This window comes from Schistocerca gregaria, chromosome 6 (assembly GCF_023897955.1).
Source record: "Schistocerca gregaria isolate iqSchGreg1 chromosome 6, iqSchGreg1.2, whole genome shotgun sequence".
In the NCBI taxonomy this organism is placed as follows: Eukaryota; Metazoa; Arthropoda; class Insecta; order Orthoptera; family Acrididae; genus Schistocerca; species Schistocerca gregaria.
This window is the reverse complement of record NC_064925.1, coordinates 273,990,091-274,014,874: the sequence shown is the minus strand read 5'-3', so window position 1 is coordinate 274,014,874 and position 24,784 is coordinate 273,990,091. Positions and strand designations below refer to the sequence as shown.

General features: G+C 40.0%; 1 protein-coding gene across 1 annotated transcript in view; it reads right to left on the bottom strand.

Annotated features, from left to right (window-relative positions):
- The window catches only part of LOC126279060 (protein bark beetle), a 313,877-nt gene that overhangs the window by 73,604 nt on the left and 215,489 nt on the right, over positions 1–24,784 (bottom strand). Inside the window, exons 17-21 of the mRNA XM_049979491.1 lie at positions 19,935–20,278; positions 13,251–13,481; positions 12,486–12,686; positions 11,621–11,852; positions 674–915 (exon numbers count right to left, since the gene is read on the bottom strand). Coding sequence (XP_049835448.1) covers positions 674–915; positions 11,621–11,852; positions 12,486–12,686; positions 13,251–13,481; positions 19,935–20,278 — 1,250 coding nt within the window. The remainder of the gene's footprint in view (positions 1–673; positions 916–11,620; positions 11,853–12,485; positions 12,687–13,250; positions 13,482–19,934; positions 20,279–24,784) is intronic.

Below are 24,784 nucleotides of genomic sequence, written 5' to 3'. Positions count from 1 at the left end.
GTGAGAGAGCCTATTTACTGCACATCACCTGTCTCTGTGTGCAGGTTTGTAGTTTATCGTGAGACAACTATAGACAGGGCGGTCGAACGGCACCGAGAAGTGTTTGCCGGTCGCGCAATGGAAGCTGTAGTGAAAGAACAAGGAGTGTTTATGTATTCTGTGCTGTTTTATAGCTTTGATGGTTGTAGTGGAAAAAAAGAGCAGTTGAGATATTGTCAATTAATGCTCGTTTTGGACTTAGAAAGGATAGGATGTGTATTCAGATTCATATTGACAAAAAGGATATGGTTATCAAGCCAACCTTACCTTATGTGTAAATGAACTTGTTTCTAATCTTTAGAGATGTGAAGAGACTTACTTGATAGTGTTTGTTTATGTGAAGAATAAGTTTTGTGAAAGTTTGATGTTCAAATATACGTTGTGAAGTTAGGCAAAAGAAACTGCATACATCTGCTTATTTTTATAAGAAGAAAGAGTCTTGCGAAATTCCTGTTCCTAGTAGATATACTTCAGAGAGAAAGAGAAAAGGAGGTTGGATCAACTGAAATATTTCTTGTATTTTGACTTGGCAGGACATAAAAAAACTTAAAAGATGGCAACATTAACACTGGCTATGAAGGATTATCACTAGTATATGATAAGATGAAATTAAATATTACAAAGTATTACTTACAGAAAATGAGCAAGAGCATGGTTGTTCCAGTCATCAAAATCAAAGATCCGTTCTCGAATCTCAGTAGCATTTGTTGTTCCCCACCAATTCTCTGCCACATCCACTTCACTTTCCAGATGAGCAGTTTGCACTCCAGCAACCAGCTCAAAGTCCACGGTGTTGTCCCCAAGTAAATTCCGTCTCACTTGTACCTTCTGCACACCACGGAATCCAATAGCAAATGATGGGTTACTATCAGTGTTCTGTAAAAAAAATAATGACATCCTTTCTATCACTGAAATTCTAAGAACTGTCTAGTTTCATACTGTCCTTTGACCCTTTAAAATTAATATTCATATCTCACAATTATAACAAAATGGAAAGTACTGATTAATTCTTAAATTTCAAGCATTTTGGTAGTCAAAGTTTCTATCCCATGTCCACAGAATGCCACTTCATGCAGACACAGGCGTTACGAATAAATCATAAATCTTATTTTATTGACGTTTTTGAAATACATTCATTTTTTAGATATTCATTTTCAACCCTTTTCTATAATTTCTATTCACATGGTGTGAAATGTGCACCTAATTTTAGTACTGTGTGACTCTGATAGACCACCATATGCTAAGAGCTGATAATGCTGTTAACAGTATTGAATTTATTGTGCAGCTGCTCCTTTGCTTTGTTATTTTGTTCTCCCCCAATTATGGCGAGATTTTTGGGTTCTGCTGATGATGGAACAATGACTGTGCTATTGTGTGCTGTAATATAGCCCAGTCCAACAACAAAGAGAAAAGAAAATCACCTTTTTTTTTTTTTTAAAGTGGTACACTTCAGTCTTTCTGAGGAGATTCGTTAAATATATGGCTCTCAGAACTGCTGCAAGATTACACACTATAAATTCCATCAGTACTTAATTGAGCTATCTGTTCGAGTGGTGACTGATGGTATGCGGAAACTACCAGGGTTCACACCAGAGTTGTCTATTATGAAGGCTATTTACAGAAGTTGGGCAGAGATAAAGATGACGCTACACGATAGTGGTAGTAATATTTCGAGAGATCTCTACTGGAGCTGAACTCAGGTTTCAGCACATGTAGAAGATCACTTGTACTTCCACCTGACACCAAACCAAAATTGGCTGCTAAGTAAATTCTGTGCAATCCTATGACGGGAACACCATTACAAATTTCTGTCATGCATCTGGTAGCAATGCCTGGGTCCATACATAACTAGTTAGAAAAAAATGCCATTGTTGTTTAGGCAATCTAATAAAAAATATATATTAGAGAGTGTAATTTACAAAGTCTGGAAGATGGAGCTGCCTTTCCAAAATGAATTAATTTAATAATAAAATTGTTTCACTCTTTATAATCAGAAAATTTATACACTTTAGTACATTTTTTTGCCCAAATTTCAGTTTCTAGGACACAGTTTTCATGTATTAGGTGCATGTACTTATGCTGCAAAAACAAGTTTTATTGCAATTACAGCAGCAAGACACAGCAATATACACATAACAAAAAAAATTTGCATCACCTTGGTTCAGAGAGTTCCGGAGCCTGTACAGAAAATTGGAATAGAGATCAACATAAACATCATTTCCACCCTTTTTATTGCTTATGAAGACCACACATTGCATGTTGTACCGCCATGCAGCAAGATCTTCAGAGATAGTGTCCAGATTGCTGTACACACCGATACCTCTATACCAAGTAGCACATTCTCTTGCATTGATATATGCCTGTTTTCGTCGTGGTATACTATACACAATTTCATCAAGTTACTGTTCGACCAGATTGTCCCACTCCTCAACGGCTATTCGGCGTAGATCCCTCAGAGTAGTTGGTTGGTCACGTCATCCATAAACAGCCTTTTTCAATCTATCCCAGGCATGTTCGATAGGGTTCCTGTCTTGAGAACATGCTGGCCACTCAACTCGAGCGATGTCATTATCCTGAAGAAAGTAACTCACAAGATGTGCAAGATGGGGGGCGCAAATTGTCGTCCATGAAGATGAATGCCTCGCTAATATGCTGCCAATATGGTTGCACTATCAGTCAGAGGATGGCATTCACGTATCGTACAGCCATTATGGCACCTTCCATGACTACCAATGGCGTAAGTCGGCCCCACATAATGCCACCCCAAAACAGCAGGGAACCTCCATCTTGCTGCACTTACTGGACAGTGTGTCTAAGGCATTCAGCCTGACTGTGTTGCCTCCAAACAGATCTCTGATGATTGTCTGGTTGAAGGCATATGTGACACTCATCATTGAAGAGAATGTGATGCCAATCCTGAGCGGTCCATTCGGCATTTTGTTGGGCCCATCTGTACCACGCTGCATGGTGTTGTGGTTGCATAGGTGGACCTCGTCATAGACATCGGGAGTGAAGTTGCACATCATCCAGCATATTGCGCACAGTTTGAGTCATAGCACGACATCCTGTGGCTGCATGAAAAGCATTATTCAACATGGTGGCATTGCTGTCAGGGTTCCTCCGAGCCATAATCCATAGGTAGCGGTCATCCACTGCAGTAGTAGCCCTTGGGTGGCCTCAGCGAGGTGTGTCATTGACAGTTCCTGTCTCTCTGCATCTCCTTCATTTCCAAACAACATCACTTTGGTTCACTCCGAGGTGCCCGGACACTTCACTTGTTGTGAGCCCTTTGGGGCACAAAGTAACAATCCATCATGTTTGATCCCTGGTACTGACCGTCTAGGCATGGTTGAACTACAGACGACATGAGCCATGTACCTCCTTCCTGGTGGATGACTGGAACTGATCGGCTGTTGGACCCCCTCCATCTAATAGACACTGCTCATGCATGTTAGTTTACATCTTTGGGAAGGTTTAGTGAAATCTCTGAACAAAGGGACTACTGTGTCTATGATACAATATCCACAGTGACCAGCTATCTTCAGACGTGTGTGTGTGTGTGTGTGTGTGTGTGTGTGTGTGTGTGTGTGATGATTAAAAGTTGCAATTCTCTGCGACAGGCAGAACAGCCACCAGAGTGCATTAGTATTGTTTATGTTCAGTTCTGTTACCAGACCGGGTATGGTATATAGCGGGAGTGAAGAGTGTCAGATGTTGAGTGATCACCGCATAGGACACAGAGATGCCACATGTTTACTTGTGTGAGACAGAGTTATCAGCAAGTGACACAAGTTTGAAAGAAGTCTCATTGTGAGTCTCCACTTAGCTAACTACTAAAATCATGCAATATCCAGATTTGTGGGACATTCTGTTGTGACAGCACCTTCAAGTTGGATTGCATGGGGATGTGAGGACAGGCTTACTTGTCACCAAGGTTCTGGTCAACCGTGTCTGATCACCACAAAGGAGAATCGCCATATTGCACACCAAGCACACTGTAGCCCCTTCGCAGCCAAGCTTCCCATATGAGGACAAGTACTGGACTGCCTGCAATATTCATGTCATCTCACACCAATGGTCAGAGACTAGTAGAGGCTAGACCTGGGAACTGCAGTCCCATGAGCAGGCTGCTTTTAACACTATAACCCAAACGGCTATGTTCAGAGTGGTGCCATGACAGGAAGCATGGATTGCTGATGAATGGCATCACATTGTGTTCAGCAATGAAGTGTGTTTGTGCACTACCTCAGATGAAAATGGTCAGTAAATAAGGCAGCATCATTGGGAGGGGTTCCATTCTTCTATCTGGAGAGATACAGCTGTGTTACTCCGGGTGTCATTGTTTGGGGAGCCATTGGGTATGGCTTCAAGTCACAGCTGGTATCATTGAGGGAAATCTGACAGCACAATGAAGGTCATGGACATCCTGTGTCCTCATGACAGTATCATGGTGCCATTTTTCAACAGGACAATGATCATCTGCATATGGCAAATACACTCCTGGAAATGGAAAAAAGAACACATTGACACCGGTGTGTCAGACCCACCATACTTGCTCCGGACACTGCGAGAGGGCTGTACAAGCAATGATCACACGCATGGCACAGTGGACACACCAGGAACCGCGGTGTTGGCCGTCGAATGGCGCTAGCCGCGCAGCATTTGTGCACCGCCGCCATCAGTGTCAGCCAGTTTGCCGTGGCATACGGAGCTCCATCGCAGTCTTTACCACTGGTAGCATGCCGCGACAGCGTGGACGTGAACCGTATGTGCAGTTGACGGACTTTGAGCGAGGGCGTATAGTGGGCATGCGGGAGGCCGGGTGGACGTACCGCCGAATTGCTTAACACGTGGGGCGTGAGGTCTCCACAGTACATCGATGTTGTCGCCAGTGGTCGGCGGAAGGTGCACGTGCCCGTCGACCTGGGACCGGACCGCAGCAACGCACAGATGCACGCCAAGACCGTAGGATCCTACGCAGTGCCGTAGGGGACCGCACCGCCACTTCCCAGCAAATTAGGGACACTGTTGCTCCTGCGGTATCGGCGAGGACCATTCGCAACCGTCTCCATGAAGCTGGGCTACGGTCCCGCACACCATTAGGCCGTCTTCCGCTCATGCCCCAACATCGTGCAGCCCGCCTCCAGTGGTGTCGCGACAGGCGTGAATGGAGGGACGAATGGAGACGGGTCGTCTTCAGCGATGAGAGTCGCTTCTGCCTTGGTGCCAATGATGGTCGTATGCGTGTTTGGCGCCTGCAGGTGAGCGCCACAATCAGGACTGCATACGACCAAGGCACACAGGGCCAACACCCGGCATCATGGTGTGGTGAGCGATCTCCTACACTGGCCGTACACCTCTGGTGATCGTCGAGGGGACACTGAATAGTGCACAGTACATCCAAACCGTCATCGAACCCATCGTTCTACCATTCCTAGACCGGCAAGGGAACTTGCTGTTCCAACAGGACAATGCACGTCCGCATGTTACCCGTGCCACCCAACGTGCTCTAGAAGGTGTAAGTCAACTACCCTGGCCAGCAAGATCTCCGGATCTGTCCCCCATTGAGCATGTTTGGGACTGGATGAAGCGTCGTCTCACGCGGTCTGCACGTCCAGCACGAACGCTGGTCCAACTGAGGCGCCAGGTGGAAATGGCATGGCAAGCCGTTCCACAGGACTACATCCAGCATCTCTACGATCATCTCCATGGGAGAATAGCAGCCTGCATTGCTGCGAAAGGTGGATATACACTGTACTAGTGCCGACATTGTGCATGCTCTGTTGCCTGTGTCTATGTGCCTGTGGTTCTGTCAGCGTGATCATGTGATGTATCTGACCCCAGGAATGTGTCAATAAAGTTTCCCCTTCCTGGGTCAATGAATTCACGGTGTTCTTATTTCAATTTCCAGGAGTGTACCTCTATGAAGTGTGTGCATGGTGCTGAGGTAGTCCTGTGGACAACTGGATTCCCAGGAGTCTTGAGAGTGCTGCTGGATCAAACAATGAAATTGGAGCAGAGCATCATAGTGCTGCAAGAAGTAAGGTGGACTGGAAGCGAAGGCATAGAAAAGAGAGAAGTTAACATATTTTACAGCTACAGTCGGAGGAAGCACAAGTTTGGCACAGGTTTCATGGTACATCACCAACTAAAACATTTAGTAATCACGTTTAGACCTAGTAGTCCAGGCCTGGCCAAACAGCACTCTGGAAGTGAAAGTTTTCCAGCCGCACTCCTGCCTAGTGCTCTGAGAGTAGTGGTGAGTTTTTACTAAGGGGTGAGGAGCAGATACAGTTGGACATCACAAGAACAACACAGTCAGCAGATTACAGTTCACTAACAAGACCAATTGTGTTAAATTAGATTTGAGCTCTACATTAAGAATACCATTGTGTCTGTACATTTACCCAGGAAAAGAAAAAGGGGAAAGACCACATTATTCAACACTGAATGGTAGTTTGAAGGCTTAATATGTCATTGCACTGTTATGAGTGGAAAAACTTTCATTAGAACATCCTTACAACACCAGCCACACAGATGATATAATGCACTTGCCTTTCGATGAATGATAGTGAATGCTGGCTGAACTTAAGGTGGCCATTATGGAACAAACTGAGTTTAGGAAATATAGAACAGTGGCATAATATTTTATGTTTCAAATCAATGCAAGGGGAATATAATTTGGTAACAGATATCATGGACAAGATTGATGCTATTAAACAAAAATCAGCTTCAAGTTCATGACATGGAACATTTATGGAACACAAGGCAGTCATTTATGGACAAGACATGACTGACTGTGTTTCACTAACTGAAACATTTAATCATGAGTTCTCAAGAGCTTCTAAGACGAAGAACGATTCTGATTTACTTGTCAGACCATTCTCGCTTTCGGTTGCTAAAGTACCTCCATATTGTCTGCAGCTTTAGCTGGTAGACATACAGTGTAGCACTTGGCACAATGATCAGTTTGTCCAATCTATATATTTACAAGGCTCTTATAAAATATTACCCCAAGAGTAATATTCTTGACTACACAGACAAGCCACTATAGTCATTTCATGTTTTGTTCAACGTATGTGTGCAAATACGTATTTTCTGTTAAGAAACTAACAAGATCCTGCCAATCTTCAGATCTAGAAGATTTTAATCTGCATAAGTCCACATGTTGACTGTATAACACACCATAGTTCTAATAATGTACTTATTGCATTAAGAAGTAAAGTTGCTGATTTAGTAGAAAAATAAAATGTTGAAAATAAACTCTAGGGATAAAATGGTGTTTACAAAATATGCTGCAATATTTGCCCCTTAAAAGTAGTTCGGTTACATTGCAAATACATCTTCCTAAGTTTCCTGCATCTGCAACCTTCAGCATATAGCTCACACACACACACACACACACACACACACACACACACATGTGCATGGAATAGTGAAGTGATTGAAGAAGATGGAATACTGAGCAGACTGTGCTGCACTTGCAGAGTGCGAGTGCACTCTGAGAGTGCAAATCTTGGCCAGGTCTGTATTATTCCAAAATTATCAACACTCAGGATAAAGGAAAAATTCTTTAATTATTCTATAATTAATGCCCATGCATCAATGGAAGAATCTAAGGAAGGAGAAAAGAAGTAATCTATGAACTTTCGGAAAGAACATACCATGGTTGACCAGAACACAAGATTAAAATAATAGCTGGTGACCCAAATGCTAGAATGGGGAAAGAACAGTTCTTTAGACCAACAATTGGATTTCACAGTAAATCATGAGCAATGATTATGGAATATGACTTATATTATTTGCAGCACCTAGAAATCTGGTGGTGGGTTCAACACTGTTCCCAAATAAAGACATACACAGAGATACATGGACATCATCAGTCGGAAACTAATAAATGAAATTGACAATATTTTGAGAAGGATAGACTGCTACTCACCATACAGTGGAGATTTTGAGTCGCAGACGGGAACAGCAAAAATAATACTGAACTTTCAGCCAGAAGGCTTACTTCTTATATAGACTCTCTCTCTCTCTCTCTCTCTCTCTCTCTCTCTCTCTCTCTCTCACACACACACACACACACACATGCACACACACTCTCACACAAATCAGAATTACTGGCTGTGTCGAGCCTTAGAGATACAGATATCAATCACTTTCTCATCTAGGCATACGTGAGGGCTAGGAGCTCCAACAAAGTGCAAGGAACACAACCCAGTAGTCCTAAATTTGATATAGCAGCTTTATAATCAGCTGAAATTACAGAACAGTATGAGCAGAGAATAACACAGTGACATCAGGAAATGAAACAAAGCTAAGTAAGGCACATGAGATCCCCATGGTTTGACGCTGAGTGCAAAATTGAAATGGAAGAAGAGAATAAGGCATATAAAAGGAGACATCATTTACAGTATACAAGAAGGATGGTATAAGATTATATAAAAAAACAGTGGATTGAGAAGAGGACCCACCCAAGAAGCAAGATACAGTGGATGAAAGAAAACATTGTGGAATGGAGCTTTTGAGGAATAAGGATAAGGTAAGGAAATATTACAGACAAGTAAATACAGCACAGAAACATTTTGGTGGTGAACAAATCTGATAAAAGATGAAACAGGAAAAATTGCAAGTGAGGAGAATGAGATATGTGAAAGATGGTGCCAACAACATCTAACAGATGTACATGGAGAAAATTACTCTGGTAGCATAGATCCACTAAATTATAGTATGAAGGTCCTGGTAGAATGTAAATATTTCAGGAGTAAAGGAGACCACTCACTGAAAAATAGAAGCACTGAGTTGACATTTTATATGTACACAATCTGAAAAATGAAGGCAATGTAAGTCCCATTAGCACTACCTGTCTGCTACCACTTGTATTTCTGTAAGCTTTGGAGCCTGTTGTCAGCAGACACCCTCCTTAGGCATAGGTTTCAGTGAAACTGCCACTGACTTGTACAAGTTCTAAATTTTGATTAGTGAGTATGCAATTTTTTTAACTTTTTAATATTTATCTTTTGTCACCTGGTAATGTATAACTAATAACTCTTCCTTTACTTTTGATGGCAGCAACTGAAACATTGTTAGAGTTAAAGATATATATTAACTTTGTAAGTGGACATGACAGACATATCTGTTCACAGTCCAATTTTTCTCAGTGGATTTGACGGATATATTCGTCAGCAGCATTCCGTGGCTTATAGCTAATGGGAATGATGAATTTCAGGCCAACAGGTGTTACAGTGCTATTAGTTAGTGCTTCCTCCAATAGTTGGTATCCCTCATCAGCCAAAATAATGTATTCTTGGAGAGTTATAACATCTGTCTCATGAGTGCATTTTCTGTGTCAAGTGACAGTAAAAAATCGTGATTTTCGTACTGTTCGCTTTGAGTTTACAAGTTGGTTACCTTTTGTAATGGTAAGAAGATGCCATTTGTTGGTATCATAAACAGAACAGCTGCCTTTAGCTAGTAACAATAACTATTAACAGCTCTGATACTTGGCAAAACACAGAGGATGAAAAAAATTACAGTGATATGCAGTGCTTTTTTTCTAAAAAAATGTTTGAGGGTACTCCGACATTGGATATAATGCAGCTCGCACACGAATTATTGACAGTTTTTGGTTTTTTAGATGCAGGAGAACAAGTAAAATAGTTTGTTAGTTTTCTGCTCATCTCTCACCTCCAACTTAACTTACAAGTTGCAACAAAAGACAAGCCACACTGTAAAACTTCGCACAATTGACAAGAACGGAACAGCAAACGCAAATGAATTAAGAACAACAAAACAAAGATGGCAATGAATCGCGAAGTATCATGGTAGCATGACCATAGAGATATCTATTGGTAGCTCGGCATTTGAGCGCACACATATTCGTTTAGCACTACCATCATCCACTATTGGCGGGCGAGGGCACTGCATGCTTGTCGAACTGGCTGCCAGTGATTCAATTGTCGAGAATGGTTGCCGCAGCTTTGAAATGCTTGAAACAGTCAATGGCATCGCTTTTCCCACCAAAAACTGCACTGGTATCGTTCGTATTGCAATTACCAACATGAAAAAATGAAATAAAAAATTTACATCCGTGAAATAAATCTTTGGCACTCTTCCAAGTTCTCAACATCGTAAAAAAATTACTTTGTCGACGAAAAAGTTTAGCGGTATGCGTCCGCCAGCATTCCCCTAGAAAAACAGCACTGGTGATATTCCTTCATTCAGAATCATGTGAAAATGATCCAGCACTGTAACAGAACCTTTTGCGTGTCAGTTCAGCCCACTAACACTTTTTGTTTGCTGGTAAGAATGGCATAATCGAATTGTTTTCAATGTTGTGTAGAGCAATGTTTTTGCAAAACAACAGCTGACCAAACAAACTTATATGCACATTAATACACAGCTTCTCGTTCCAATTTAGCAGCAATATCTGGGGATCACTGCTGGCAAGGCACATCAAGTGATGAGGTGAAAATACTGACGAATATTCATTCTTCAGGGAATTTTGCACAAGTCAGAACACAAACTGTACTTTTCAAAGAGGAAGTCACTTGAAACACACAGTTTAAGAAATTTACAAATTAAAGAACATTACATATTTTGTCGTAATTTCTCCATTTTGTAGATAATAAATCATATGATCCCTTAGACACCGTGAACAGAAAACTATTTGAAGCTCAGCAGATTACGGAAGTGCAGTCACAAAGGGACATTACTATTGATGATTTTCTGTCGCTCTAGAAACATCATCTTGGATGAAAGGAGTTCCCTGATTTCATAAAAAGAAAAAACTGAAGAAGAGCAAATGTGCCACAGTGCACAGAAACAAGCAGAGGTCAATGAAATGGAAGGACAAGTGAGGTGGTGTGATAGTCAGCATATACATTTCAGGAAGTACATCCAGAGAATGGCATTGTACAAATGCCAAGTTTTCTCATCGACTACAAGATGAATACAGGAGGCATGGATAAGAGTGATACCCAACTGCAATGCTACCAAATGGTAAGGAGCAGAATCCAAAACATTATCAGAAGATTTTCCCCATTTATTAGCTGTTACATGCTTCAGAGCACACCTTCTTTACAGAAAACATGACAGCAAAAAAAGTAATTGGAATTCATGATTAGTCTCTGGCAATAACTACGTGAAAAATAAAATTTCATTTTCTTCTGTAATACATTCTATTCTATCCCAAGCTAATTTAGTTTTGGTCCAAAAACTAAAATGATCAGAAAAATGTTTTAATGAGTGAGCAAGGCATGTGGTGCAACTGCATCAGCCAGAGCTAGGGGAAATAATCCACTGATAAAGAGTGTGCATAAAAAAATACCCACTTAAGGGTTCAGCAATCCATACAGCTTTAACCACAAAAATTTACATTTCTGTTCCAATAACCAGCGGCAAATATATTTCCAAATGTGTAAGCTATGTTTCATAGTCATGTGTTGTGACAAGTATGGTAATCCAACTTTGGACTCATTCAAGAAATCAGCTGTGTAGGCTAAAAAGACAGAAATGGATTAGTACAAGAAATGAAAACAGATTATGTAATTTGCTTGTAAGTAGATGCAGTTCAAATTACCTGCTGCAGTGGTGCTGTATTTCGTCGAACTTCATTGAATATAAAAAATGCGGGAACAGTGCCCAAAATCTCTGACTGGCTATTAGCTCCAAATTCTACCAGATAATGGCAGCGATTTCCCTCAATCAGGTTACGATTCAGCAGCATAAGTTTTTCCATTCCTCTAACTGACAGGAGGCCTTCACTTGCATGACATGCATTTTCACGGAACATGTTCTTGGATACATTCAGCCTGAAAACACAATTAAAACCAAAGTACACGTCTGTTGTTTACCAAAACATATCTACATCAAAAAATTCTGTTCATAATTTTTTATTGCTTCTTATATCATTTATTACAATTCACATTACAATCTAAAAGTTTCAAAAGGATGTACCATTTACAGTTTAAGACTCAAAAGAGGAAATAAGGAGTTGTAATTACCCTACATGTCACTAGAGATTTGAGCACAATGTAAATATGACCAGGAAATTTTGGTAAGTAAAGCTAATTCAGTGCAGATGCAGTTTTGTAAAGGAAGACTTATCCATATAATAGATAACTTTATCACAACCTCCCAGCACCTGAAGGGCATGTGACACAATTAGATTCTTAGGCAGTTAGGAATGGATACTGTCAGAGACCCATGACAAGTGACACCATAATCATATGACACTATAGGCAATTTAATGACAAAGAGATTAATATGTATCAAACGGATTATACCAATAATAAACAATGAAAGACACATCAGTTACCATTGATGTACATATTTTAACTTTTCATCTATTTGGTTTACTTTCAGGGAATAAAGGTTTAAGATTTAACTTCATTCTACACTCCAAATAACTTAACCAGGAAGAGGGGAAGAATAAAACTTCTTACCTTGCAAAATGACCTCCAATTTCAACAGCAAAATTAAAGTTGTTTCGCCACGTATTGTTCATCAACACAACAGAATGTGTGAAGTTTTCATTGTATTGCCAAACATATGGTAGCTCAATAAGAAAACCACCAGCTTTATTGCGTTCTACTGAACTGTCCTTCACTTGCCAGTGGAATAAATTTGCCGAGCCTCTTAGATCTCTGAAATAAAATCAGCACACAGTTAACTGTTGAAGCTATTATTATTTCTTACTGTTACGAAAAGTGCTGCACTTCCTACTACAGCACATTAGTAGAATTAGTAGAATTACACTGTGTTTAAATAACAGTGATCTAGAAAAAACGTTAACCAATACTACAGAGACCAGAGTAATGTACTGAACATCTAACAAATTACAGGCTATTGATATTTTCTCCATGAGATACAATAAAGAAACACTGCATGAATTTCCTATCAAATCTCCACCCACTTTAGGCTTTTTTTTATCATTTCCTGAAATCACTTCTGGCATATGTCACTTAGGATCTCAAAAAGGGTCACAGTGATTTTTTTATTCATTCTTGACAAGCTGGTGTTGCATCTCTGATGATGTCATCGGGCTATGACACACAAACCTATCTTTCTTCACTTGATTTTTTCAGAAACTAATTTTTTTTGAAACTAATGTTCAATATCACGAAAAAGAACACAATCAAAAAAGTTTAAATACATATCACATTGTCTTATTGAACATAAAAAGATATGCTTAATATTAAATTACATACTTGCCATGCTGGTGTATTCCTGCTCCATTATCAGTCAACAGTGTTGAATCAATGGTGATGTTGACTTCTGCCAAAGGTGCTGTATCTGTTTGCTCAGCAGTGCTATTCCTCAAGAACCTTGGAGAATCAACCAAAACAGCTTCACGTTTATTGAAGGTCACCTCACTTGACATAACTTCCATGGTTTCATTTCCTGTGCGTAAGTACAGTTCTCCCGCATCACCTACAAGTCTGAAAAATATCATTATGTGTAAGTTGCTTGCAATTTAGGCAAAACTGCGTATAACATTATCTCCATACATTTCCACCTCTCACTGCAGTGACAATAATGTATGTCTGCTCTAGACTGCTACTGTGCTGGAATGTTGCGTTGGATCACCTTGTTGTGGTGTTAACATTTTATGCAGAAATGCATAACACAGCTTTCTTTCAATTTGTCTACTAGATGAAATAAATGTAAAATTAACGGTCAGTATGAGTGGGTTTCCGATACACACTGTGTCCGAAAGTCCCATCGTCCTTTCTTTCAACCAAAACATTCGGACACAGTGTGTATCGGAAACCCACTCATACTGACCGTTATCTTCATGCGACCAGCTGTCATCCACCACACCAACGTAGTGGAGTTTTGCGGACTTTGGTAAAAAGAGCTTATGCCATTTCTGACGAGGAACATTTGAAAGAAGAACTTGACCATTTGAAAACTGTTTTCAAACAGAATGGATATACGGAACAACAAATATGCCGTGCTCTTCAGTTTGGTCCGTCACGCGAGCCTATAGAGGATACTTTTGTAGCTGTTGCTTATTTACCCTTTGCGGGAAGTATATCATCTAAAATTTCAAGAATTCTAAGGAGATATGATATTAAAAGTGTTTTTACGCCGGTGCCCAAGACTAGAGCCCTTCTCGGCTCAGTTAAGGATAATTTGGGTTTGAGGAAACCCGGTGTATATGAAATCCCGTGTCACTGTGGAAAGAAGTACATTGGTCAGACTATTCGAACGATTAAGGACCGGTGTGTGGAACATCATCGGCACACTCGGTTGCTCCAGCCCGAGAAATCTGCAGTGGCGGAACATTGCCTTAACGAGGGACACAGAATGATGTACGACAGGACACAATTGATCTCTCCTGCTTCTCGCTATTGGGAATGTATTCTTAAAGAATCTATTGAAATCAGATTAGCAAGCAATATTATTAACAGGGATAGAGGTTTTCCTCTAAGCAAAATATGGAATCCGATGTTGTCGGACATTAAACAAAAACGTTCTTCTTTTCGATCTTTGGATCCTTCCTGATACGATTTATCGTTTCCGCCGTCTTTCTCCACCGGCGCGCTGCGTGTCTTCTTATCGCCAGGAGGCGCTATCTTCTCGCGCATGCGCGGTGAACGGTTTGTGGTGTATAAAGGTTTCCGTCGTTGTGGCTGGAACTCAGTTCTGGCGAGGCAGTGCACCAGCATTAACTCACCTGAGGATGGCGGCCAGCTGGTCCGCCGAAATATTGTGTCTGGAGGACGAAATGATCCGGCTGCAAACCCGTGAAGAATATCAGCTATAATTAATATTCTTTGTAATTACATTTCTAATCAACTCTCCAATTGTTTACATCTCACAGTTTCACAATTTCCAGAATTTGAGGCCTTATTTGTGCAATTTATATATGTAATCTTGTGAAGCATGAAAATTTCGCATTCATTCATCAATGGACCAGGCAGAAGAAACTTAAGTAACATTCACATGAATCGTTACACAGTGAATCTGTGATACCACATTTTTTTGAAGGATTTTTCCACCACTGGCAGCAGAATGCAGTCCCATGCACATTTTATCCATCCACAAATCTGCGACAAATCGAGCCATTTAATTTTTCCACTCGGTGTGAACTTGTGGTTTTCATCAGCCATCCACTGCATGTATCACAGTTTAAGTGCAGCTCTGAATGCCCAATTTATACATGCATCTAATTTTTGCAGGATGGGTATTAGGTCGCCAGGGATAATGACCATGTCAGTTTCATCTTTTGGTAACTTGTCTTCCACTTCCTCAGTTGTATGTCTGCAGAATCTATCCAGGACTAACATATCATATAAGCTGAATAATGCACCAAGGCAATGTTACCAAACATGTGCCACCCAATCAACCACAAGTTTATTGTTCATCCAACCCTTTTGATTCGCTCTGACCAAAATCCTTTTCTCAGATATTTTCGGAATAATTTTCCTTTTAAATATCATGTAAGACAGCAGCTTTCACGCATCACCAGTTACAAACATTACTTTGCTTCTCACTGCCACCAGTATCTATGACGACACTGGATTCCCCTTTCGTGTTCACCATGTTGTTGAGCGGTATCTCATAATAGACTGACATTTGAGCTGCGTTACCAATTTTGCGATAATATACAGGAATGTCCACGGTGCAAATTTATCACATAGTGATGAAAATTTACTGCTTTTGCTTTGCAATCGCCTGAAAGCCATTGAGTAATGGTACTTTTCCTCTGGGAACCTAATCTGCTTCAACTGAAAAATCTTGATAGCCAGCTCTGGCTAGCTTCAAAGCTGGTGATGCCTTGTTCTTTTGCTAAACCCAGTGCTTTGAGTGAGCACATTTCACTACATACCACACATCCCTATTGTCACTTCTCGTGTATGTGAGTGCAGAGCTTTCTTTTCGAGGACTAGATGCTTTGCTTTGCTTTATGGCTGCATAATGCCCGGCAATTAGTGTTCATTCTTGAAGCCATCTTTTATTTTTTCGTCAATCGCAAATACAACCCTCACTCACATAGTACATTCTTCTTACTGCACAGTTTTCAATGTTGTCTGCTTCTTCAATATTTTTTTAAAAAATTTACCTTTAGTTGCATATAAGTAACAATGAGAATTTGTAGCCATAATTAGCAAGTTAACATGTAGTTAATACTTGGCTTCTAATGTGCTACTGATGCATTACACACTAAGATCGCAACACTGCTCTAGAGTAATGGGGTCTATTTCTGAAGACGGAGCAGTGTACCAACCTTCTTACAATTAATAAAAGGACCCCAGTATTTCATCCTTAAATTCAAGAAAAACTATGTGTATGTTATACAAGTTAATCTGCATTTCACTGCCTGTAATGATCCTACCCAAGAACTCTTCATCGTTATCATATTACTACAACAAAAATTCAATAACCAGTTTCTCCATAATGACGATGTGAATTACTACAAAACTGTAGAACAATAATGAAGAACCAAACAACTCCATTCTCGACGAAGGTCTCTGTGCCAAGCATGTTCTATTGCTACTTGGAAATAGCTGTACTGAAGGCTGAAATAAATCTGTTAACAGTCAGAACTGAATGTGGTTTGATCTTCATTGGAAATGTCTTTACTGTTTCTATGTATTAGTTTTGGCCCTAGTAAAAGGTTTTCAGCACCATGTGGCACACAGTTTCTAGAAAGAAAAGTGCTTCACAATATAATGTGCAAGGATGGGGATGCCTGTGGCTGCTAATTACTTCACAAAGTTATCATTGATAAGGCTTTGGAAAATAGCTACACAAATAATGCTCATGTGTAGCATAGCACACAGTGCGCTAGCTTGCAAGACAGGTTGGTGAGTCAGGACTGGATCAAATCTGTTCAGTGGATTGATGACTGTGGGTGGTGCATTGACCAGTCTGAGTGTGGTTTTTAGGCAGTTTCCCACACTTGTTCAGGCAAATGCTGGTCTTGTCCCCAATTTTGACCTCAGAAATCACAACAACAAAACAGTTAAAACACAGTACAGTTCATACAATTCACAGACAGGTGGCACACACAACTTCCCTCCCTCAGGTAGCTGACAACAGCAGTGACAGGAAGGGCATCTGATCACAAAGTTAAATAAAGTAAATTTCCCAAATAATGAGTACAGTGACCCCATATTAGACAGGATTAATGCTAAGAATGAGAAGGAGAATGTTCACTGCTGTTTGCCATGGTGTCCTAAACATCAGGTGTTGACAGCACCATGCATAACTTCTACATTATCTGGGTTGCTGAGAGCTCCGCCCCTATGTATCAGACATCACAGAAACTCTGAACTCCACAACCAGACCAGAAGGCGACAACCATAGCATTCTAGCCACACCACCATGTGGCGTTCATGGTGACGGCAAAGGTTTTGATGTACCATACCTTCTCCTACATCCGCAGGGTCACGAGCCTATAATAGGCCTGCATGTATAATTCCACAAGGCAGTTAGTTAGGCTGGCATGCGAACTTAGCAGAACAGTTCCATTACAGTGAGCAACTGACTAGAAGATCTCTGCTATGCCATGCTCTGAACTCTGCCACCACCTTCATGGACAGCACGCCACCACCTCTGTATGGACTTTCAGTGTGATCGGCGAAATGGCAGCTGCGACTTGGCATAATTTCTACTGTTTGTTTTCTTCACTGACAAGATAGTGCCAAAACTTGACTTTATGCTTCCATCCTTGCTGGACTAAGAAATTTTTCTAAAATGTTTGACCGATAGTGCTTTTCCGTTGAAGAACATTTGTCTCCGCAGCTTAAGCTAGAGTGTGGACTTTGTTTCAAACCCTAGAATTGAGGAACCTGCTTCATGCTGAACTTCACTTTATTCACATTTCGAGATCTGGTTCATCTTTAAAAGTGGACCCAGATATATCACTGTTCAGCACATACACAAAACAGGGCTGACAGTAAGTTCCAGTGTGCTATACTTAGTGAATTCGAAATCCTTCAGATTGGAGGGAGAATAAAACAGAGCTTTCCTTTTCAGTCACTATAAACATAACACAGTGTGGAATTGAGAACTGCTACATGTTACATACAAGAACAACATCTCGAATCCTTCATTTATGCAACCTCGTCTTTCACATTCAGGGTGTATATGTGGAAAAGGAAAAAAAATTCCTGGATTTTTCCCGGATTTCCCAGTTAATAATACACTTTCTCCCAGATAAAAATACACTTTTTCTGTTTTAAGTGACAGTATACTCTTCCTTGGCACTGTAAAAGTCATCAATTTTTTGAATGTTCAAGGTTTCATATACCAATGTAGAATTTCCCGGCACTTTAGAAAATGAAACTCAGGGGGGAAAACATGTTTTGAAAGACCTTTGATGTGCAGCAACATGTACGCTGAATATTTTCGTATTACAAAGGTACAAATTTGAATTCCACCAAAAAACACATGTCACTTTCTGAAGCATAGAAATTGAGGTTGCGATGCGCTTTTGTACGCGTCATAGCTCATTCACGTGCTCTCGCCAGCTGATGACAGCAATAGGACACATAATGTAGTCAGCCAATAGCAAAATCACTCTTAAGTAGTGCGAATACACAAATAAGAAAAGATAATAGCTTAAACTGATATACATAACATTCACACATAATACTGGTCTCGAAGATTAATAAGTTGGAAGAGAAGCACACACAAATGAACCAGTAAATTTTTTAATAAAGACGCAAATTTCTCCTCTTCTGGGCTTGAAATACTTCTAAATGGTCATCCTCAAAGAGTTGATTTTTAAATGAGAGTAAAACGCTTTGTGATTTAAGAAATTCATCATACATTCTCGCACGTAACTCATCTTGCGTAAAAGGAAATCTGCTTTGAATGTAATGCTTTTCAAACCACCATTCGCAATATTTTCCTGCGATCTGTTAGAAATAGGTTTGTTTTAGCAGTTGCAAGAAAGCGCCAGATAACTTGTGTCACCGCACTTGCGCAGCTACGATGACACAGGACGCACATATGTTCGTACGTGTGAAACATTAAAAGATCTTACACTATGTCATAAAAGAAAAAAACACATCAAAGGAAACTTCAAGAGTGTGGGGATTTCGCGAACCATACTAAAGTGCATAATTCGGCTTAAAATGCACATCCGTATGTAAATTTTCTTGGAGTACCAGTACTCATGTTTGGTTCTTTACTATAGCATAATGCCATACGTGCACTTCAAATGCAGCGAACAGTGGAAACTAGCCAATAGTGTGAAATTAAACACTTCATTTCAAATACATTGACTGCCTCAGTAGAAAGGATTTAATAAAAGCCAAATCTCTTTAGCAAACCAGCAAAAACAACTTCATGTTTAGTTGTTGTATATGGCTCATTTCCTTTGCAACTTAAGTTTTTTTTTTTGTTTTATTTTTTTTATTTTTTTTGTGTGTGTGTGTGTGTGTGTGTGTGTGTGTGTGTGTGTGTGTGTGTGTGTCTGTAGTAGCCGGAAACAATAATATCCTTTGTTAGAGCATTAGTTGTTACCAATCAACATCACAAAAATTTAACTGAAAACTAGAACAAAGAAAAATTCCCAGAATTCTAAACTATTCCCGGGTTCTTCCCGGTTTTCTCCCAGATGGAAAAATTCCTGGGTTTTTCCCGGATCTCCTGGTTGTGCCGGGTTGTATACACCCTGACATTATATCGCCCAACACATTTTGACAGTTTGGGAAACTAACTTTCTAGACAGTCTTCATATATAACAACTCCCCACTGAAACATTTCAAAAAATAAGGGACAGAAATCGTGCTTATACACTCCACCTTACAAAACCAACAACAGCTACCTCCATTGCTGAACACTCCTACAAAGCACTGTGATTGAAGCACAAAAATGTTGTCTTCATTGGTTAGATCTGACATTGTAGAAAGAAATGTGAGTGCACATAATACCTGCTGTAATATGAAAGATGTAATCCATTGGCATTGTGACGAATCCGTGAGGCAACAATTGTCAGCGTCGGTGGTGGACCATGACGATTAATGGCTGTGGCAGCTGGTGCCCTCACAGCTGACGCTGCCAGGACCATTCCTCCCAGAGCAGCTTCACCACTCCGATACTCAAGAACAACAGCAGATGATGAAGACAGCATGGGAAAGTGTGTGCGGTCTTCTCTCAGATCCAAAATATCAGCAGCCAGTACTCGACTGGGTCCGTCTACCAAAGACAGATGTTCTGTGCTGCGCTCTAAAGGCATGTTCAGCAACTGTAGGCCTAATACGTAACCCTCTAAGACCTAAAATCAAAATTTCAAAATAATATGTTTCATGACAATTGGTACCACATCCAAGCACACAAATGACATCTCCATCTCTGAACAACATAAACAACTGTGATACAATCATAAAATATGGGTCGAGCAAGATGACGCATTGATAAACAGCACTGGACGTGTATTAGGGAAAAGCAGGTTTCAAATCCATATCTAATTACCTTGACTTAAGTTTCTGTAATTCACTTAAACTCTCTCAAGTGAATGTTCAGCTGAATCCTTCTACAACACCATAGACAGATCCTTCCTTCAGCCTCCTGGAATTTAGTTAATGCTTCATCTCCAAAAACTTTGCAAGTAATGGAATTGTACAAGTTCTTTTTGTTTTCTATTACTTGGCGGATAACAATTACAAGGAATTCTTAGGTCTTCCTGACATATAACTACTTAAATGCTCCTTGGGAGAAACAAAAGAACTAGTCGCAATTGCACGATATTTCTACAAGCCAGTTGCTCCTTGTCTTAGCGTGTTGATGTTGTGATGAATAGATTTAAATAAATATGCTAGCTCATTAGCTATCCAGACTCACCTCCTGGCGAAACATCTACATCTAGATGGCTACTCTCCAAATCACAGCTAAGTACCTAGCAGAGGGTTCACCGAACCACCTTTGCAATAATTCTGTTATTCCACTCTCAATTAGTGCTTGGAAAAAACAAATACCTATATCTTTCTATACAGCTCTGATTTCCCTTATTTTATTATGATAATTGTTTCTCCCTATGTAGGTCAGTGTCATTAAAATATTTTCACGTTCAGAGGAGAAAATTGGCGATTGAAATTGTGTGAGAAGATCCCACCGCAATGACAAACACTTTCTTTTAAATGACGTCTACCCCAAATCCTGCAGCATGTCTTTGACACTCTGTCCCATATTTCTTGATAATACAAAACATACTGCAATTCTTTGAACTTTCTCTATGTACTCCATTAATTCTGTATGGTAAGGATCCCACACCACGCAGCTGTACTCCAAAAGAGGACAGCCAAGCATAGTGTCGGCAGGTTCTTTAGTAGATCTGTTCCAAGTGCCCTGCCACTAAAATGCAGTCTTTGGTTCACCTTCCCCATGACATATTCTATATGCTTTCCAATTCAAGTTGTTTGTAATTGTAATTCTCATGCATTTAGTTGAATTTATGCACTTTAAATTCAATTAATTTATTGTGTATCTGAAGTTTAATGGATTTCTTTTAGCACTCATGTGGATGACCTCACACTTTTCATTATTTAGGGTCAACTGCCAATTTTCGCATCAAACAGATATCTCATCTAAATTGTTCTGCAGCTGGTTTTGATCTTCTGATGACTTTACTAGATGATAAATAACAGCATCATCTGGACAGCTGCTGAGATTATTTATATAGATAAAGAACAACAAAGGGCCTGTAACCTTGGGGAATGCCAGAAATCACTTTGGTTTTACTCAATGATTTTCCATCAATTAATACGAACTGCGATCTCTGTGACAGAAGTAATGAATCCATTTGCATACGATGGACATTGAGTGGTGCAGAGAACGTGCAAAGTGCATTGTCACTGCCTAATACAGCTGTCCTGGCTTTCAGCATCATTAGCAAGTTCTCAGAAAATTCATGTTCCTGCAACTACTGTTGTCTTAGCACCGTCAATACTGGTTCCCATTATTTAATAAGGTGATATCTAAGATTCCTGTTCATTAAGCCATTTAGATACTAAGGCACATTTTTGTCAGTGACCTAATATAATGTGATGTTGATATTCATGACAACCGTCATTAAGCATATGCTATGTATGGTCAATGTATGACTTCCTGTGTTAACAAGGAATCTTGTATACACCTTGCTTTCTTACATTTTGACTGGCTTCTTCTGGAAACTGGATTAAAAGACACATTCCATTTGGTGTTTCCTGTAATTCTTCCTAGCATTTAATGAGACACTTTCAACATAGGGCAAGAAATCCATTGTAATTAGGTTCAACCATATCTTCAGGCTGGTCATATCATCTAGTGCATGAGTGACAAAATGTACAGCAAATTTGCTTTCTAGAATACCCATTCAGAACAAATACAGAACAGAGGTGGCTGAGCTCTGTTAACAAGCTTTCGGGATTTAATACAGATCGTGCTCTGGGAATGTGCTCCTGCAATACCCACTAGTATTGAGATGAAGTAAGACGTCAGGTGAGTGTGTGTTCATCTGCAATTCACACCGTCTTCTTTTTTATGAATCCTGACACCAACTCAACCAAGTGCAGGAACCGCATTGGCAACAGAAAGACATCATCAGTCACACAACAACGCATCTGGTAGAACGCTCTGACGAAAGCTCAAAGAGAGGACAGCTTTGCTGGGCACTAAATATTTTCCCTATTGTCTTCTACTAGCGATTTGGTTTTGGATACCCTGTAGCGCACACTTGGCAATTCATGCTTCAGCATGAGGGTCCGTATATATACTTCCCTTGTGGCTACACTATTACCGCTCTTCTCCTACATGTGAATGTTCTTTTTTAGCGAGCTGCCATATAAACTGGACTGCCATTACAGCTCCCTACAGTCACATTAGCATCTCAATGGGTCAAGCAGTTACTTCAGAGAATTATGGTGCAGTTACAACAACGATAACTGTCTCTATGTTCAAGAGGCATTTCATCAATTAGAAGAAATGAACCAAAAGAAACTACGATCAAATACAATAAACAATGAAAAGTCCAGGTTAGAAAATCAACAATATGGTTTGGACTGTTGTTATTCTGATTGATTACAACATTTAAATAGCATTTACAGTCAATATTCTCACAATATACCTGTTATTTTTTTGTAATTGAGTCTTAAAAATCATTAAATATCATAATCTGGTCACATGATCGAAAATGCTCTGTTATTGGCTGATGCTCTGGTAAAGTCACAGACTGGGAGTAAGACAAAGCTATACATGTGTTATAGGAGTGTCACCTGAAGGATGTTTTTACGTACTTTTTCTGCAAACAGTTTACCTGTTCAGTGATGGAAAACACAATTACAGCTTTTAAGTAACAATAGAAAGGAATTTTGTGAATGCTGAGAGTGGAAGCCTTGCGAAAGTTAATGTGTTTTGCTCCGCCCATTTAGAGCAGTGATATGTGCACTCAAAACTAAGGTATTGTAGAACTTTTGCAAATGGGTCCATATATTATAACTAGATTGTTGACTATGAGTCATGAGCTACAACTGAAAGCACAATAAAATTATTCTTGGCAAAACTTAGTGCTGCTTTCTTTTCTACAAGACACTCACAAGAGAAAATGCATCCAGTAGACATTTGGTGGCACAATGGATTATGCAACCAACTGAAGATATAGAGCTCATGTCTTCAAATCCTGCAAGGGACATATATTTTTAAAAGTTTTACATGAAATACAGTGTTAATAAGAACTGATTGCAGCAGTCATTTCAATTATGTGGTGTATTATATATAGCTTCGCACAAAATGGACACAAAACATAACCAATTCACTTTTTTGGAAAGAATTGCTAGTACTGAAGATATCACCATTCTCCCACAGTACAATGAGGTGTACAATGATGAGGTTGTACGGAGAGATATACAGCATGTACAACATGCGGGTGACACAAACGTAAGGGCTGTGATGTTTGTGAGTGTAAATTAACATTAGTGTCTGAAGCAGAGTTACTTCATCTTTATGTAAGGTGATGACACTGCAAACATTTAAACAATATGGGTCCTAGCTGGACAGTATAAAATAAAAACATTGTTTCTGATGAAGTAAAAAAGTGTGGACTGACAGTAACTAGAAAATACCTTTTTGAATGTGACATGTGTGAACAGCGGTTGCAAATGTATGGAATTGTAAACAGCAAGGAAAACACAATAATATTCCGTTTCTGTTTTGTAATTGTGATTTGGTTTTCATATGAGAGGACTGTCGAGTCATTTTACAAATAAGTTAAAATGTTCTTTCATCTTATAATATTCGACACGCTATTGCTCTGATAACTGAGCTACCGAATAAATGAGGTGTAGTTGGGTAAAATGACAATTTTCACTAGGAGTTTAATTTTGTCGAATGATAGTTGGTTGGTTTGGGGAAGGAGACCAGACAGTGTGGTCATCGGTCTCATCAGATTAGGGAAGGATGGGGAAGGAAGTCGGCCGTGCCCTATCAGGGGAACCATCCCGGCATTTGCCTGGAGTGATTTAGGGAAATCACGGAAAACCTAAATCAGGATGGCCGGTCGTGGGATTGAACTGTCGTCCTCCCGAATGTGAGTCCAGTGTCTAACCACTGCGCCACCTCACTTGGTTTGTCGAATGATGCTATCCTTTGTTGTAACAGGGGGAGAGCATATCTCGGAGGTAAGTTAATGTTAACTTCACAGTGCAACATATTTGAGACACTCAAAAAAAACTTTTCAGGAGTTTTTAGAGAAGTATTTGTACGGTATGGTACCACAAGCCTTTTGTAGCCCCTTTTCCAAAACATAAAT